General features: G+C 28.4%; 3 protein-coding genes across 3 annotated transcripts; 1 reads left to right on the top strand and 2 right to left on the bottom strand.

Moving 5' to 3' along the window:
* Window positions 1-962: 962 nt before the first annotated feature.
* Window positions 963-2,204, bottom strand: LOC136091119 (zinc finger BED domain-containing protein 4-like). The gene has a single exon (XM_065818105.1). The coding sequence runs from the start codon at window positions 2,202-2,204 to the stop codon at window positions 963-965; it is 1,242 nt and encodes a 413-aa protein (XP_065674177.1).
* A 3,317-nt stretch (window positions 2,205-5,521) lies between these two features.
* LOC136091118 (TNF receptor-associated factor 5-like) lies at window positions 5,522-6,601 on the bottom strand. Its single transcript, XM_065818104.1, has one exon. It carries the CDS (start codon window positions 6,599-6,601, stop codon window positions 5,522-5,524), a length of 1,080 nt encoding a protein of 359 aa, XP_065674176.1.
* Window positions 6,602-18,737: 12,136 nt separating this feature from the next.
* On the top strand, window positions 18,738-19,220 carry LOC136091117 (deoxyuridine 5'-triphosphate nucleotidohydrolase-like). Its single transcript, XM_065818103.1, has one exon. The coding sequence runs from the start codon at window positions 18,738-18,740 to the stop codon at window positions 19,218-19,220; it is 483 nt and encodes a 160-aa protein (XP_065674175.1).
* Window positions 19,221-20,124: the final 904 nt, after the last annotated feature.

Below are 20,124 nucleotides of genomic sequence, written 5' to 3'. Positions count from 1 at the left end.
ACTATATAGGTAGTGAATAATTAGTTTTTTAACTTTTTGTCACTAATTTTGTTGTAATGTTTAAAGATTTTGTATAGAGATGGGCTGATTCCGAAAAATACCGATTCCGATTCCGATTCTCTGTTGCGATTCCGATTCTTTACCGATTCCGGTTCTTTTGCGATTCTTATTATTTTAATTAAAACTGGTAGTTAAATTATTAATTTAACCGTTATATCATGTTAATTTAATACTTATGCAGATTTTAAAAGTGAAAACACCAAAATTAGTTATATTGGTACAGGTGAAACAGGACCAAAGACACCAAGGCCCAGGAGCTTTCCCCTTTTTTAAAAAAATTGACCTATAAATAGACTTTTTTTTTCGAAATAAGGGAGTGTTCCCCCTCTATTTTGAAAACCGTGTCGTCGGCCCTGTGAAATAATAGCAACTAAACAAGTAACATATTAAACAATATATGTGTTTGTATGGAACTTATTATTACTAAGAAACAAATAGTATAGTCATAAGTAATGGTAAAAGTGATCAGATACACAGAATGTTGTCTTTTCAATCAGCTTTTACATATGATATTAGTACCGTTAGTACTGATAGTTAAGGAACGGGAGGTTCTTGTTCAAAAACACAAGCATTTGCACTTGGTCCGGAGCTAACCGGCTTCTTTTCCGGTCGCAGATAAGACGCGCAGTAGTAAACAACCGCTCCGAAAACACTGTACATAGAGGCGTCCCTAAATATTTCTGTGCTAGTTTTTTTCATGTTAAGAAATTTGGATTTCCTTTAGTATTTAGAGACGTCCTCGTGACTTGCAAGTAGAGGTTCTTTCAAGTACACTGCTACTTCTTCTGAGATTGTGCAGTGCACAGTATAAATCTAAAACATTAAAATAATTTATAGGCTTGCAATATTTAAAGTACAATACTAATATAGAAGCACAATACTTACTACAGAATTTGTGTTCATTAATTGGTTATATAATGACCAGACAGCACCTGGAGCAGGTGGGTAGGTTCTTGATTTTCAGCAGCTTTAATTTCATGACCCTCGTCTATGTCCAATGCATTTAACTCGCCAATTAATAAAGTAACAGCTTTCTCAGCCATCATCCTGCTCCTAAAAATCTTGTGTTTAAATCCATGATCTAGTATCGTTGCAAAAGCATATATAGGTTCGTTCTCGCAGTCTCCGTAACGTCGATGCATAGATTGACACAGAGATTCTTTAAAATTTCCGTAGTCCTGGATGCGATCAATTGACTTGTTAACTGCATTTATTATTGGGATAACTTCTGATGTGGTCACTTTCGATGAACTTGCAGTAAGCGTGACCTCTTCAAACACTTTTAAAGCAGCAACGAGAGGAGCCAAATTTTCCCATTCTCCGGTTGACAACTCCTTGTTTTGTCGAGTAGCTTTTGGGAAATGTGGCGTTAGCAACAGAATCGCATCTTTTTGTTCAATTAAACGGTTCAGCATGTGGAAGGTGCTATTCCATCTAGTTGGCTCATCTTGAATAATGCTGTGTTTAGGCAGTCCCAGAATCTCCTGAGATTGTCTCAAAAGTTTGTATGACTTAACCGAATGTTCAAAGTGTCCTACTATTCTTCTACAGGTAGCAGTTAGTAAAGATATGCGTTCATTGTTGAGGCAGCCGTCTTTCACAACCAACTGAAGTGTATGGGCAAGACAAGGAATATTTTTAAACTTCCCGACTTCCATAGCAGAAACAATATTTCTGGCATTATCTCTTACTACTATATTGAGCTTTTCAAGTAGTCCCCAACGCTCAAATGATTCATTCATAAAGTTAACAAGATTGGTTGCGGTGTGGGACTCATAAGGAAATAGTATCACACCGCAACCAATCTTGTTCTGTTGGCTCCACATGTCGCTATTTATACTATCATGATTAGCTTTTTTTGCCAATAATTGAATTTTACTTGATACCTTCTGATAAATGCTAGGAATTTCAATAGTCGAGAAGTATTTTCTGCTTGGTATAGTATACCTTGGCTCCAAAAACTGTAGTAACCTCTTGAAACCGGGATTTCCTACTATAGTAACAGGTTGGTTATCTGTGCGTATCATTTCAGCAATAAGCCTTGCAATTTTTATTGCCTTAAGATCTGTAGATGTTAGAGGCCTCGTCTTTGCAAACACTTGGTGTATAGTTGCTTGTTTAGTAGATGAAGATCTAGGCTTCATTTATAAAACTAATTGTGGAAGAAGAGCTTCTAGTATTGATCTCTGCATCCTCAGACTTAGGGTTGAGACTTGTGAATGTGGTTGCGAGTGTAGTAGATCGAGGTTCCCTTGGCATAGGAGTTTCAAAAGCAGGGTTAGGACTGGATTTACAAGATGGTCCTGCGGTAGAGCTATCCTCGCATATATTAAAATCGATAACGCTAGCTTTATCATGTTTCTGATTTTTGATTTCAGATTTATGAAAGGTCTTTAAATGCTTTAGCATGTTCGATGTTGTGTATGACTGACAAACTCTGCCATCACCCCTGGATATAACAGTTTTGCAAAAGCTGCATATTGCAGAGTTAGTTTTATTTGAATTGATCACAAAATAGTCCCATACTTCGCTTTTTTTTACGTTTCGGCATGATAATGACACAATATATATATATATATATATATATATATATATATATATATATATATATATATATATATATATATATATATATATATATATATATACATATATATATATTTATATATATACATATATATATATATATATATATATATATATATATATATATATATATATATATATATATATATATATATATATGTTTATATTCTGAAATTAAAACAGCATTTATAACAATACAAAATAATAATACTAACAGTAATAATTATTAATAATAATAAAACAAGCAAATAAGATTTTTATGATAATACTTACCGTCGGTAAATGGATTAAAATTGAAAAAAATAAATCAATTTAAATTTAGAGTATAAACTTTTACTTTTATTTTCAACGTTTACTGTTGTTAAGGTTTTCCTTCACAGTTACTTAACTTCAACGATGATATTACATGCGAAAGTGAAGATTTAACGTAAATTAAACAGAAAAAAATCTCAACGGCAAAGAGTGTATATATTAACTTAAATTATCAAGGGAGTAATAATAAAAGAAGTGAAGTCGTTAAAAAAAGTTGAGAATCGCAATTATTACGACTTCTTGAGAATCGCTGGAATCAATAGAATCGGAATCGGCCCATCTCTAATATTGTACTTACAAAGGAGAGTCAATGCACATAATTGTGTTACATTAAAAAGTGCCTTTAAAAGCTTTTTCATTAATAACTTAAGATATAAATAGTATGGAATTATTTATTTTGTTTAAGAAAAATCTTAATTTACATTTGATGATATACTATGTTACAATTCTTTTTATACCTAAGAGACCGCCCGTCCGAGTAGAAAAAGAGCTCAAATAAAAAGGAAGAACCGGTGATAAGCAATGCACCGATAAAGCGATCGATTGAACCGATGAACCGAAAGGTTAAAAAAAAGTTTCCGGGCTCAAAAAAAAAGAACGACGTCACGCGCATGCGCATGCGCGCAGAAATAAAGGATCAGGTGTTAAAAAATTTTTTCATATAAAAAAAACTGTTACAAAAGTTAACTAAAAAAAATAAAAAAATTTAATAATAAAAAAATAATTTACAAAATTTAATCGAAATAATATTTAGAATTTAAATTAAAGGGGGGAGCGTCACAAATCCATTCTTCTTGGAATGGGGGGGTGTTACATGACTCTTCTATTTTTTCGTTTTTTTTAATGTTTATATATTCTAATTCATCTTCTAGGCATTTTTGGAAAGCGAGTCCTTTTATTGGTCTTTTTAATTTTGCATTCGGTTGTTGGAATTCGAACGAAGGAGCATTAAGATCCATCTCCCAGTTTTCGACAACATTATTGTTATTCATTTTTTTAATTTATATCTAAAGAAAAAAAGAAATGTTAGTATAAAGTGGTATAAAAAAAAAAAAAAAATAGAACAAAAAAAGAGAACAAAAATGTAATAAAAAATATATATTTCTAAAATAAAAAAATACAAAAAAAGTTATTTTTTTATTTTGAAGTTGACAACTTTGACAAATTCCGCATTGTTTTACGCAAAAGTAGCGTTGGTTTATTATTCTCAAATGTTTCATTGATTCTTTTTGTAGATGAAAATAGTAGGAATACATGGCTGTAAAAAAAATAGGAATAATAAATAAAAAATTTAATGATAAAAAAAAAAAGAAAAAAATATACCTTTCATTTGTTTTCTAACTTTTTTGTTGGGTTTTCTGTTGCTGTATCCACTTGGTTTCATTTTTTTATTAGTTTGGCTATAAATATATAATATTATTTTTATAATGTACAAAATTATTTTCACAAACATAATAATATTGATCAACTGACCATTGAGCATATTTCATAACACATATATAAAAAAATTGAACATCATTATCATTAATATAAGGATTAAAATAGTGTGTTCTAAATAAACGGTGTAAATAAAATATAATTCTTCTATGTATCCAAAAAAATAAATTATGATCGTTGAAAAAAGTTAATTTATAACTAATATAAAAAGATTCTTCAGGATTGATTTGAGGAAATAAATATCCTAGCTGATCTTTTAATAATTGCAATTCGATTTTAGTTCTTCTAATAGCTAAATTTCTTTTAGTTAATTGTTTTAAGTATTTTATATCTTGATCCATGTTATTTTTTGATTCAACACAAAACCATTTGACAAAGTAGATGAACTTGTATTCGTAAAAGTTTTTGCTTCTTTGCATTTTTTATTAGTTATCTAAAAAAAATTTAAAAAGTTTACAAAATAGTTAATACAATAAAAAATTAATGTTTGGGAATCAAGTCATGGTTTTACTATACAAGTAAAAAAACTATGAATTGATTCCCAAAAAAAAAAGTTTAGATGAATTCTGGTTCTTAGGCACATTCAGGTGCTTCAGCTGGTTCTGGTATATGATTATAAAAATGAAATAGTTCTTCTTGTTTAGCTTCGATGACTGCACTTGGATATACTGCGTTCGGTGGTGAATAAACAGGTGGTAGATTTTTAATGATGCTTTCTTCATAAGTAGGTAGACGTGGTATTTTATTTTTATATTTGTTAAAAATATCATTTCGATGAATTACTTTACACATGTCGAGTAAAAATTCCAATTTACTTTCTAAGCTTTCATGAATATTTCCATTATAATCTTCTATGGCATTATCTTTGATATACTCTACAAGATCGTATGCGTTTTTTAATTTTTGTTTGATACCATGTGGAAGTATTAACACGAATCTAATACTTCTAACGTTTTCAAAAGTGAGCTCATCAGTTATTTGTCTGAAAACTTCCATTGCATTCATTTTTTTATTAGTTAATCTAAAAAAATAATGGTTAATAATTATAGATAAAGTACAAAAAAAACATATAAAAAAATAACAATGATAGAACAAAAGTACAAATACATTTTTTACATAAAATACATTATTGAATAGTAATCGTGATAAATAAATTATTGTTAATAATAAATTGTTTTAATTCTTCCTGTGAAATAAAATTGTTATAGCCAACAGCTACATTGCATTCAGTGGTAGGTTTATCAAAAGAACTATCGTCTAAAAGTTGAAGATAATTATTGTTGGTAGTAGTACGAGTAAAAAGTTTATCTTTATCTCTCAAGGTTAAATTGACATTTTTGGTAAAAGGCCATTTTAAAGTATCGTCCAGATCACCTCGTAATAATTGAAAGTAAATGGCTAGTTTGTTTACGTCGGTACTTCGAGTATAAACTTTTATTCGATAACGATAACCTTCTGATGTGTACACGGGTTCTGTATAAAATGGTTCATCTGATAATAGCCTGAGATTCATTCGATCAAGTTTGATGATTTGCGTGTCGTTAAAGATGTGTTGTATTACCTTTACTTCTTTAGGTTGTTGAATTGATTTTTTTAAAGCTAAGAATTCTGTGCTATTTTCTTCTAGGATTTGATAAAGTTTTGTTATTTCTTGTTTGAGATGTTCTGTATCTTGTTGATTTGCTAAAACCATCATGTTGTCATAAAAGAGACTTTTTAATTCTGCAACTTCTTTGTTCATTTCTGCTAGGGTTTGATGAAGTTTGACATTTTCTTCTTTTAGATTTTTAATTTCTTGGTCTTTTTCTTTAGAGTCAACTATTTGTTTAGTTGTAATTTCTTGAAGACTCTTCATTCTATTCATGATTTGATGAATAGAAAGATTCAAATAATTTAAATTTTTCTTTTCTTCTTGAATTATTTGGTTCAAATTACGATTTTGTTGTTCTTTATAATATCGAAAGCAGATGACAGAGTGTTCATAATAATCTTGATCATCGACTTTGGCATTACAAAAAAAACATATTTTTTGTATATCTAGAAATTCATAATCACATTCATGGTTTAACAAATCTTGTACCTTTTTCTTACATGTAAAACATTCGTGGGAGTATTGTTCTGTAGAACAATCTGTTTGATGAATTAAAAGTTCTTCTGCACTAAATTCTTTGTCACAAAAACAGCAAGGATATATGTTGTCTGCCATTTTTTTTATTAGTTGCTGAAAAAAAAAACATTTATTTATATAAAAAACTATAAAAAAAATATACATGTCTTTTTTTACCGTAAAAGAATTAATAAATATATAAAATCACTCAATAAAACATATAAAAGAATTAAAATATAAATAACGTTTGTTTCAATAACTTCTTGTTCTTGTTTTTGTTTGAATATATCGTTAAAAGTTATGTTTTCAACCTCTTCAAATACGTCTCCAAAACATTTCTTCATAATTTTCATTATTATTAGTTGTCATTATTATGTTTGCTAAAAGAAAAAAGATATATTTACAAATTAAAAAATTACAAATAAAGTTCGGGTAAATTGTCCATTTTATTAATAACGTTTTATTAATTCCCAATCCATTTCATTGAAGATCTCATGAATTTCTTTTTCTATTTCTTCCACTTTTTTTTCCACTTTTTCTTCTAACATTTGTGATTTTAGTTCTTCAATATAATCTGATTCTTCTTCTTCCATTTCTTGAACTAATTGTTCTAAATATTTTTCATAATCTTCCTCTGTTAACTCTTCCATTTCCATAAGTTCTTCCAAATCTTGTTCTTCTTCTTTTGTTAATAACAACTCGTGGTAGCATATAGTGTCTTCATTAATATTTTCTCCATAACTAATAGAAAAAAAATGTATAAAAAATGTAAAAAAAATAAAAAAATATAAAAAAAGTAAAATAGGCTTACCATCCACATTTTTTGATATATTGTATCATTTTTTTAATATATTAGTTTGCTAAAAAAAATAAAAAAAAGTTACAAAAAAAAATTATTGTAATACAAAGTTTTGTAATACTGACATGCATTCATTTATATTATTTAAAAGTTCTTGATTGTCACTTGAAAGGTCCGTTGACCAAGTCCATAGTGAATCGTATAAAGTACGTGCTGCTTTCATTTCTGTTCCCTGTTTTTGTTAAATTGAATTTAACAATCTATGAATTCTATCGTTTGTGTCTCGATAGTCTTGTTGAATACATACGATTTCTCTTTTTTTAAAACCAAGATATTCTGCCAAACATTCCCATTGCCTTTGTAAACAATCAGCTAGTTTTAGTTTTAATTGCATAAAATTCATTATTTTTTGCTAAAAAATATTACATAAAATACATTAATTATTTAATATAACTAATTTACATTGTAATAAATTAAATAAAAGTTCTTGCTTGTCGGTTTCAATTTCCCATCTTGTTAATACATAATATAAATGACTAATAGCTCTTTTTTTATTTTTGTGATTTTTAATATAAGTAATTAAAATTTTTTTGATTTTATCAAAGTTCTTGATATAATTTTCATCGATTTTTTTAATTTCGTTCTTTTTAAAATTTAAATAAATTGCCAATTGCTTCCAATGTGTGTGAAGTTCTTTTGCTGTGGTATTTATTATTATTTTTATCATTTTTTATTCTATTATATATAAAATAGTTAAAAAATAGTAATATAATATAGTATATCAAAATATTAATGTATATAAAAAAATAAACAAAAAAAAAAAAGACTACAAAAAAATTTTATTTTCTCTAAAAAAATATACAAAAATTATAAAATACTTACAAAAAATACTATAAAAAAAGTCAAATCTTATTTTATTTCATCTGTTTGTCTTATTGCACAATATGATCATATTCATAAATGACTATATTCATAAATGTTCCGGATCTGGACTCTCTAAAAAAAAGAGAGAGATTATTAAAAAAAAATAATTTATACTTTTTTATAAATAAAAAAAGGATCAAGTTCAACTTACGAGGAGAGTAGTCCCAATGTGATGGACCTACTTCTCTATTTCTTGTGATTTCTTGTCTTTCTTGAACACGCACAAGAATTTCATGAAGTCTTTCCATGTTTTTATCTATAATAAAAAAAAGTTTTTTATAAAAAAGAATTGATTACTTTTTATAAAAAATAATATAAAAAATTTACCTAATACAGGTGAGTAGGGTTGCACATAAGAAAAAGGAATTTTTTTCCCATTTTGAATGATATAATAGTTTTTAAAAAAACCATCGTGAAAAACTTCATATTTGACTTTGGTAATTATTATGTATTTCATTTTAACTAAAAAATATGAGTTGTTTTAAATAAAAAATACCGTGTTGTTTTTTGTAATAATTAAAATAGTTATAAATATAAAAATAATATTTTTTATAAAAATGCCTAAAATAAGGTATACTCCTAGATCATTAAACACTGTCAATATGGCGCATACAAAAATAACAGTTCCTAGAACAAAAAAAGCAGTTCAAACACAAACAAGTACAAAACAAAGTTCAACATCGACACAGACTGAAAATCAGTATTTACCGAGCAATTGTAAAAGAATATTATCGTGTTTACGAAGAACAAATAATCGTTATAAAGATAATAAAACAAATCGTAAACTTGGAAGAGTTGGTAAAAGAATAAAACGCTGGGTTCATACTGCTGAATCCTATGTCGATATTAAACAACAAATAAAAGAAGCAAACATACGACGAAAAAAATAGACAAAAATAATATATTTATATATAAAAAATTATAATTTTAAATTAAATGCTTTGTTGATATTATATTTTAATTTTCTGAGTCTTCTCCTCATTTTTTTATTATTATTGATTGTTTTTTAAAAAAATAAAAAAAAAGGTTTTAAAAAAAAAATTATTTTATTGAAATAAATTTTTTTTTTTTAAATAACTTACTTTTTTTATAGCCACTGGTTTTTCTGAGAATTCTAATGGTGGATCTGTGTTTATTTCTTTTATAGTTTCGTTTATAGTTTTACTTTTTATCGTAAAATCAATTTTGTCTTCACCATTGAAAATGTTAAAGTCTGTAAATTTAAATTCGGGTTCATCTTCAATCACTATTATTTCTGGCTCTTTTTTCACTGTCACTGTCACTAATTTCAACTTCGTTCTCTGAAAAGTCGATTTCATTCCCAACGATTTGATCATGCATTAAATACTTTGTTTTTTTCACTGAAAGTTTTGTGAAGCGCGTTTTACCCATTTGATTTTGTTAACAAAAAACACGCTTTTTATGTATAAAATTTAATCTCTATAGATTAACGTTAAATAAAAGCTAAAGTGATGCAACTTTATGCAATGAAAAGAAAATGCTGTGTCATGGTAGTTAAATTTAGAAACTTTTAATACCGCTTTTATGAATAAGATTAAAAAGAATAAAAAATGGAGTAAACAACTTTTTAAAAACTCTGCGAAGAAAAAAACTCTATGATAAGTGTTAAAACAGCATGTTAAATAAATTCAAAACTTTATGAACCAACACGTCGACGTAGCATAGTGCATTCGCTCGCCGCACTATGTTTTAAACGCCATGTCATTAGACCGTTGTGGGTTCGACTCTCGTTGAAGGTAGTAGAAAGTTTAGAAAGTTATATGTAAACACGGTGGGTAGAAATACTCGTCGAGTAATGTCTAGGATTAAGTAAGTTAATAAAGGCAGGATTAAGTAAGTTAAGTAAGGACTAAGTAAGTAAGTAAGTAAGAAAAAAATACGGCCGTATAAAATATAAAGACTGTAAGAAAAAAACATAAGTAAGTAGGCCTACTAAGATAAAGTAAAGACAGAATAAGTAAGGTTGTGTCAGGGTGACACTATGTTTTTTATCTTGTAAAAAAAAGATATAAAAAAAATAAAAGACAAAAAAAATACAAGTCAAAAAAAATTAGAGTCAAAAATGGCTGCAGATGATATTGATTTTTCCCGTATGATTGTAAGACGGAATTTATTTTTAACACCTTCAAATCAAAGCAATTTAAGACCCAAATATACATCTAAATTACCCAAATATACAGTAGATGGAAAATGGCCTTTTCATAGGGATGCTTTTTTTGAATTTTTTGATAGGACCTCCTTTGATGAAAACGAGTTAACCGATCCCAATAATACAGAACTAAGAGCTCTAAGACGAAGAAGAGTTAAGAAAAATTTAAAAAAAATAAAGCGTCAATATTGTAGAAGAGCACTGATGTGTTATCGAAAAACGAAAAGCAAGTATATAAATAATAAACAAAATCGCGAAATGAATCGAGTAGGAAAACCGATATATCGTTTTGTTTTAACAAAAGTGGATCGCGATAAACACAGAAATACTTATTAAAAAATGAGACATAGAAGACATAGAGGTCATAGAAATGCTAAAAGATATATTTTTGTTCATAAAAAATCGAGAGCTCATCCTAGACCTTATCATTCTTTAATCGGTAAAGGACGAAAACGTATACTTAGAAAACGCGGTAAAGGTATCCTTGGTAACCTATTAGGAAATATACCCTTACTTGAAGGTGTATTTAAAACTATATTTTAATCGGATTAAAAAACATGTATAAAAAAGCTCAACTCTGTAAAACGTTTACTTACAAAAATGAATTCAAAAGTATGCAAACATGCGAGAAGAAAAACTCATAAAAAAGTATTGCGACAAATGTTTTGGACAAAAATTTCGTCGTTATGTTGAAGAAAATTTAAAAGAATATCTATGGTTAATAAAAGACATGGAAAAGCAAAATCAAAAGCTTAAAAATTTAAGAACGGATACGAGCGCGTTTGGCGATTATATCCTTACTTATGAATACGAAAACGGTGTTGTGGAAATTATCAGTGGTGATAAAGAAAATGGACACTTAAAAATATCTACTTTTAGGGGGGGGGTTTTTATACTAGATTTAGATATTGTTAATAAATTATATTGTTTATCGCATATAAATGATGGTGTTTTTTTTGTAGGTAATAAAATACCAAAAATATATTGATAAAAAAAATATTTAATAGTGTTTTTTCTGTTTTTTTTTTAAAAATGTACTATAAATTTGGTTTTTTTTTTTTGAAATAAAAAATTTCATTTGAAGAAAAAAAATTCATTTGAAATAAACAAAAAAAATGGAGTTTAAAACTTGTTTAAACGAATTTTATAAAACGGATAATAATTTAGAAACTTCTTCCTTTACAACGGATGATAGTTTAAAACAAGTCCAGGGTAATTTTAAATTATTTTTTCGTTTGGATGGAAGTAAACAAATCAAAGTAACTCGTGTTAATAATAAAGCCCATATTGTTTTTATTTATGGTGAAAACAAACACGAATTTGAAATGGGTTATGAAGACTTTGTTGATGTTATTAAAGAGTCATTTAACGTTTGGCTACTCGAAGAAGTAGACATAAAAAATGAAGCATTTTAAAGATTATCTAGAGTTGTGTTATCCGTTTCCGAAATTACAAGATTTTTATATTTCACTATTTAAAACAAATAGTAAAGCAAAGGGTGATTTTTCATTGATACATCGTTTAAAATGGGGAACAATTATTAAAGTAACACGTTCCAATGATGAACTCATTATTGTGTTTATATATGAAGAAAGACACGAACATACTTTTGAAATTCCTTTGAAACATTTTTTATCGTATGTTTGCCGTTGTCAACAAAAATGGCTTTTAAGCGAAAAAGACGAAATTTTAGATCAAAGACACGTAAAAGTAATAGAAAAAGGATACGCAGAGAAGGAAGAGGATTGGCGGATTTTATAACTCCTAAAAATGTAACCAACGCATTGCAAGTGGGTTCGCTGTTATACGCTATAAAAAAAGCGTGGAAAGGGAAAAAAACAAAAACGGCTCCTGTTCCTGTTGTTACAAAACCTGCCAACCCTTATATGCCTCCGGATAAAGTGTTTGAAGTATATTAAAAAAACAGTTGTAAAAAAGTATTATATTAATTCATTTAATGAATATATATGTACAAATAAAAAATTGTTTTGTTTTTCTTCTTCTTTTTTCTTTTTGTATCGTTTGATAGTCAATGTTTTTTTTCCTTTAGGGGTCGTCCATAAAGTACGTACGCCAAAAATTTTGAAATTTGACCCCCCTCCCCCTGTTGCCATGCGTACTTTTATGTCCCCACCCCCCTTAAAAGTACGTACGTTTCTCAAATACCCCCCCCCCCTCAAGTATCCCCCCCCCCCCTTATCACTCCCATTTTTTTTTTCTTAATTAAAAAGTTTAATTAAAAAAAAAAAAGACGGAGGGTACCTTAGATACTTTATACTACCCCAAAGCTCTTTGCTTACGCATTTTAAAAACGTCTTTAAGTATAAATGCAAATAATAATTTAAATAAATTTAAAATTTACCAAAGTAAGTGTGTATTTGGGCGAAAGGTTTATGCGGCGGCAATAGTTGACGGAGATCCAGGTTCGATTCTCGGTGAAATCTAGGAAAACTTTTTTTGTTTTTTTAACGAATCAAATGTAAATAAACTATACTTAAGGTGGACGTTTTTTTTAGGCACCCCTCTTTAGTAAGTAAAAAACGAGTCTAAGGTGAGATCAGTAATATTGAAAACAAAGGGTAAAACCCAGTGGGAGGGATCAACAGCAAATTTTGTGCCCTTTTGCTATTTTAAGAAGCTTTTTATTTTAGCAAAACCTAGCGGTCTTTGAGACGCCATTGACACGTTTTTTTTGGGGTGACTCCGTCCCATCAACCACTGCCCTCAGGTCTTACTCAGGGCCAGTATATAAGGGCGGGCATGTGTGCATGGGCCCCCTCAGGATTTTTTGATGTTTTGATTTTTGATGATAGAACACTTTCACACAACGTGCAAACTTAAGTTTGTTAATATGCCAAATGAGGTGGCCTTGCAAAAAATTTTGATGGCGGAGGCCATCCAAATTTTTTTCCAAATCTAAAAGTTATAACCATGCAAAATTTACACCCCTCTCATTTTGGGGGTCGGGAGGGTAAGCGTTTTAAGGCTTTTTGTTCACAGGCCTCCGCCATCCCGATATTTTGCAAGGCCTCCTCATTTGGCATAGGTATAAACAAACTTAAATTATGAGTTTGCACGATGTGTGAAAGTGTCCTATCTGGAACATCAAAAAATTCTGAGGGCGCCCATACATGTGTGTGCATAGAGGAAAACTATACCCTCTACTTCATATACCATACATCTTTTTATGTTGGCAAACTAGAATGTTTAGTCAGAATGTAACTTTTCTATTGATTAGCTGGTTAATTGTGATAAATTAGAAAATCGAAGTACGTACTTTTAAATTGAACCCTCCCCCCCCCTCCCATACGCTTTCGTACGCTTTTTGAAGACCCCCCCTCCCCCCTATGAGCGTACGTACTTTATGGACGACCCCTTACAAGACAAGCGACACGTCTTGTGAAGATGTATTTTGCCCGCTCTTTTAGTAATGGTGTTAAATATCCATACTTCTTTATTTAATAAGTGAATCGTGCAATTTTTTAATAAAGTGTCATTTTTTTTTTCTCTTAATACGAGGAAATAGAGTTCACCATAACCATTACACGTAGCGCATTTTTCTTCGACAATTTCTTCTAGTAATGTGTGTGCTGTTCTTTTCATGATTCTGTTTATATTAAATTCAGAGCAATTTGCCTTTTTATTTCTTTTTTAGTCATGACATCATCAATAGGTACATCTAAAAATTGATTGGCAGTCTTTAATCGCGTATAATTGTTTGCATAAATTCTATCCATTTCATTTTGCATCATATAATAAATATTTTCCTCGTTCATCACAGATGGAATGACTTGAATATCCAATAGGGATAACTTATCTCACGTAGCTTCATAATTTGTTCTTAAGAATCCTGCATCTTTTAAAAATCTTTTAAGAGCATTTTGAGCCAATAATTGTTTTTCATAAATATCATAATGCAAAGGAATTTTTTTTGTTTTCGTAGACAATAGATCGCGTTCCAGATTTTCCTGTTTTTTCATATAAAAATGCAACTGCATGTCTTTTTCAAACAGTTGTTTAGCAGTGTTATCAAGGTGTGGAAAGAGTTCGTGTTTAATAAACTGAAAAAATGAACAAAGATTTATCTGAACTAGTGAAGAGGCATGAAGCGTTGTTACTTGGTTGGTTTAACAGTCTGCACAACGAAGGTAAATATATTTGATCTGTATATAATACATTTTCGCTGCGAAAGACTAGAGCTACAAAATAGGCGGCAAATGCTCCACATAAACTACTATCATTCCATTGAAAAGGAAATTTATTGTATAAAAAAAATACATTTTGATTGCCAGTGATTTCGCTATATTTTAAAATAAATTTGGTAAACCAAAAAAATTCACGATTTTCTGCTGTCCATTCTGTAGGAAAATGATTGGATTGTCTTATATAAGAATTAATTTCAATTTCGTTGTAGTTAATGTTAATAGTGTTGAGTTGTATATTGCTATTGACTTCTTCTACTGCTTCAAACAAATATTTATTAAATCTTAAATGTTTTGGAATTTGTTCCAATACACTTTCTTCACCTAAACTATCAAAACAAAAAAAATGACCCTTCTCTATTTTCATCAACACTCTCCAATGTTGACCTGCTTCTTTTGTAGTTTCATTGTTGTAAATGATAAAAGATCCATTTTTTTTCATTTGTTGAATAATATGAATATGTGTTTTTGTTTGACTTAGTTCGTCAAAAGCATATATTCCTATAAAATAATTTTTAAATTCTGAATTTTTAAAAAAACGAGGCAAAGATTCATCAGTAGCCATTTTTTTATTCTTCTTTTTCTAAATTAAAAAAACTCGCAATAAATAGTGTTACAATAGCGTGTAATATATTAACAAATAAAGTTTTTTTATCGCTGGTTCCTTCCTTTATAATTCCTTCAATGTTTCTTTTAACAGACTTCTTTTTTAAAGTACCATCTAGTTTTTCTATCAAAGAAGAGACGGTAGGTATTACTTTCGAAGTAAACGTATCCACAAAACCGTCAGTTTGATCACCTTCTGTTAGAACCATCGGTGGTTTGATTTTTCTTTCTAGCAGCAAAAGAGTGAGCTTGGTTTTATAGAGTTCTATTACATAATGTTCACCATATGTTTCTTTCAAATCATCAAAGTAGTTGAGATGAATAGAACAAAGTTGAGGATTTTTGAGTAAATTATTAAATTCACTGTTTTTAAAACATTTTTCAATACTGTAAGAATTTAATGTTATCCTTTTAGATTTGAGTACATTTTGTAAAAATTCAAATGAATTTTTATCTGTAAAATGTTCTTCTTTTACGTAATCAGATGAAGGTGAAGAATTTCCAGACTTGTGTTCGTAATGTTTATATCTTTTAGATACTTCATCAAGCGCGCACACTGCGCAATTGTTGTGAATTTTTTTAATGATGCTATCAACGCGATTCATTTTTTAATTAAAAAATGTAAAAAAATATTTTTAAAAAATTTGATTTTTTATACTTTTTTATTCATTTTATTAAAAGAATACGTTTCTTTTTTTAATAAAAAAGCATTTTTTTTCTAGATGTGGTTCACTGATCAACATCAATGGGGAAAAAATTGTGTCAGAGAATTATGTTTGCGATCAATCAGTGATAAAAATTTTTTTCACACTCAAGTTATTCCGTGTGTTAATTTTAACAAATTAGATGAAAAATACAGAAAAGTATTTTTTATTGTCGAAATAATATACACGGTTTAGAATATTATCCTAGCTTTAAATATACAAGCGAAATTATATTTTGTGCATCTGTGATCAATTATTTAAAAGAAAAATTTTCAAAATACGAACGAAACTTTGTTTTTTATAAAGGTGGTTGTATGGAAAAAGATGTGTTAAACGCAATAAATGAGTTTAAAATAGTCTCGTTCGATTTAAATCAGTTGTTCTTTCCAAAAATTTCTCTCTTGCCTCATTATGTCAACAACGAAGATGAATGCTTGGAACATTTATCAAATGTTAAAGATAAAACAAATTGTTGACATCACTGTCCTAGATATGAAACATTGATGTTTTCATTGTATTTAGAAGATTTTGTAAACGGATTAACAAAAAAAGGTGACGTTCAACAATACACAGAGTTTTATGATCATCAATTCTTTAGTTTTATTAAATTTATAAAAGACAATATCAAATGTGTTTATATATTAAAAAAAGAGACTTGTGAATGTTTTAATAATATATTTCGTATTAATAAACTTGTATATCAACTTTTTGAAATGGAAAAAAAAAAAATAAAAAAAATTGTCTTGTTTATAATCCTTCTTCCGCAGTCACATAATATTTGGTGTAATGAATGTTTGTATGAATAGGTTGTTTCGATACTATTTTGTCGTTTTCATAATTATAAACTTCGTCCTCTTTTCTGTATAAAATCTTTGAAATGTTAAAATTTCTTTTTAAGAAAAAAAACCATTGAGCAGTGGGAAACATTTCTATTAAACTTTTTTCGTGAAAATTGACACGTTCAAAGGCTTTGTAAATGTACACTTTATCTCCTTCTTGATGTACTTTTTTTTGTATAAAATATTCATAAATAGGAACTAGTGTGTATAGGGTGTAATAACCATTATGAAAAACTTTATCGTCAAACGAAAAGCAAGGCGGTTGGTCCATGCAAGCTGGATAAACGTAATTTAATAGTTTACAATTTTTCTTCAAGTTATCATACTCCCATTTGTTAGTTAGATAAGGAAATAAAAAATAATACTTTAAAGTCGGTTTAATTTTGCTTTTCCACGAAGTTTGCTTTTCCATGTTTTTTGATTTGTAATAAAGTTTATATACTTTAACAAAGTCTTCTAGTTGTTTTTTTAATTCTTCGTGTTGTTTTTCTACTGTTGTTTTGGTTACATTTAAAGAATCATCGTTTATCATGCGACATACTTCTAGCATGCTCGTTCTCCACGATGGTGATTGTTCTGCAAAATTCATATAACGACGTGAAGGTTTTTCAAACAAATGAAGCTTATTTTCATAGTCTTTAGCTATAAAGATATAATACAAATCCTTGTATTTTTCTTCTTCCAAGTTCAATTCCAAGTTAAAATTTTTTAAATACGTAAAGATAATGTCTTGCCATTCTTCATACGTGTTATTTAAATGGTGAAATTCAAACAACATAGGATGTAATTCATTATCTGGATAAAAAAGTTGAACAGCTTTGATGAGACTTTCGTCGAGTTGTTTGCTTGTCATTTTCTCTTTCAAAAATGAACTAGCATTTATTTTTTTCACCCTTTATATAGAAAATAGAGATCAGAAAAAAACAAGTTTTTTTATTATTAAAACAGGTTTTTTAATTCAAAAATTACAAAAATTTTCTTAAAAATTACAAAAAATTATTCTTCGTCTTCTTCTGGTACTTCTGGTTCGACTTTAGTTTTGTTTCGATTTCAGCAAGCTCGACACAAGCTCTCTTTAAATTTTGATTCAATTTTCGAGAAACACCATTTTTAATTAACGAATTGTGAAAAGACGATTCTATAGCCATCAGTCTTGCGTATTCTGTAGCATGAATTTCGTCTTCTTCTTTTGCTAATCGTATATAAAAATTGTTAAACTCAATGGTTTTTATTATGCGAGTTTTAGGGTAAGCCACTGTCATATAGGCTTTGTTTTGAGCTTCTTGCATACTCGCCATTAAAGTTTGCAATACTTTTTTGGTCATTTTGTTATGATTAAATATAAAAACCACATTATTAGTTACTTCGTCTTTGGGCAATTTAAATGTGTTGTCGTTTTTTGTTAATTTTAGCTCTGATCTAAACAAATAATTTGTTTTGTTGAGATCACACATTTCTCTATATCTCCATGGTAATAAGATTTCACAGCCCTCATTTTTTGGTTTGTAAATCAATTCTTTTTTGTAATAATTAAATTGTGCCAACGGTTTGAGCGGGACAGTAGAATATTGTTTATCTTTTACACTTTTTTCTTCTTTAAATTTAATTAACCACAAAGTAGCAGCTGCTAAATCTGCAAATTTAACATAGGTGTTATCGTTGCAGTAAACAATTTCAAACTCTGCCATTTTTTGTTGTTCGTTGTGTTGTGAATGAACTTTTAAATGAAAATGAACTCTTTTATACTGTTTGAGTTGAAAAGAGAGATTAAAAAAAAAACAAGTACTAAACAAGTTTTTAAAAAAAATGTTAATCCTTAATCAAGAGTCTAAAGTTCAATGTGGTGTGATGTACTTTATACTTTGTACTTTATACTTTTAATTCTGTTTTGATGATAGAGATAATGTTGTTATGACTACTATTTTATATAAAAAGAGTGAAAAAAAAACTTGTTCAAATCATCTTCTTGACAAGACAGCGAGATAGATAAAATGGAAAAGGAAGAAAATAAAGTGTTTAAATCACTCGAAATTACAGATATTCATGAATGGTCTTTTTATGAAACAAAAGAGAGTGCTTGTTTTGATCTGAGAAGCTCAAAGGATGTTATACTTCAACCATATCAGCGTGTTTTAATAAGTACTGGAGTGTATATCAATGAAATGGATTCAAATTTAGCAGGACAGGTATATTCAAAATCAGGTATAGCTTACAAATATGGTGTAGTAGTGCTTAATGCGTCAGGAATAATAGACGCTGATTATAAAGAGGAAATTAAAGTCTTATTGATGAATCATTCTGAAGAAAATTATGTGATTAAACGTGGAGATGCTATTGGTCAAATGGGATTTGTGAAAATGTTTAAAGCTGACAAAAACGTAATAGAATTCGATGGGTGTTGTTGTCGTGGAGTGAAAATATCAATGATTAAAGACGTAGAGAGAAAGGGTGGTTTTGGTTCTACTGGAAATTAAATTTTTTTTGTAAAACATTTTTGTTATATTTTGTAAATTTTTTTTAGAAAACTAATAAAAAATGGATTGTAGGCCTACACGCTTTACTTGGGATAGTATTTTTCAACATGATGAAAAACAATATGGACGTTTATCAAGAATATTCGCTTATGTTAACATGTATCAAACAGACTCATTTAGTAATGTGCTCAAAGATGTTAATGATATGAAGAGTTTTTTATGCAAGCAATTCAAGTTATGAGTTTAAATAAACTAGATTGTTATTTGGATATTTTTTCTAAAATTAAGCTTGATTGTGGTAATAGAGAAAATCTATTTATGGATTCTATAAAAATGGAAAAGAATAGTAGTGTTTATAATTATATATTGAGTTTACAAACCATTGCAGAAATTTTTTCAGAATTGTTAACTTTTAGTTATAAACATATTGAATGTAATCACGATTTACAATATCATTTTAAACATTTATCTGTATAATTTTTTTTTTTATAATTTTTTTAGACAACTAATTAAAAAATGGATTAACAATACGTTCTTTGGAAAGCTTGGTATGACATTAGAAAATTAGATTACGAACAACATACTCGTTTAGAAATCATATTATCGTTTATAGAAAACTGTCAAGTTATTTTATTTAGTGAAGCACTTGATAACATGATTAGAATGAAAATGAAATTTTATCGAACATTTGGAACTATTCATCAAACTATTTCATTAAATTTATATTTGGTTGTTTTTGAAAATATTTATCAACAATGTCAAATTACAAAAAACATGATATCATCATTTGATATAATAGATGAGGATAATAGTGTAGAAAAATATTTAACAGATGTAAAATTTATCGAAAACAATTTTTTAGAATTAATAACTTTTGTTAATAATCATAATGAATGTAATCAAG

Source organism: Hydra vulgaris, chromosome 14 (genome assembly GCF_038396675.1).
Source record: "Hydra vulgaris chromosome 14, alternate assembly HydraT2T_AEP".
NCBI classification, from domain to species: domain Eukaryota; kingdom Metazoa; phylum Cnidaria; class Hydrozoa; order Anthoathecata; family Hydridae; genus Hydra; species Hydra vulgaris.
Note: the sequence above shows the minus strand (reverse complement) of the source record. Positions and strands in the feature narration are given on the sequence as shown.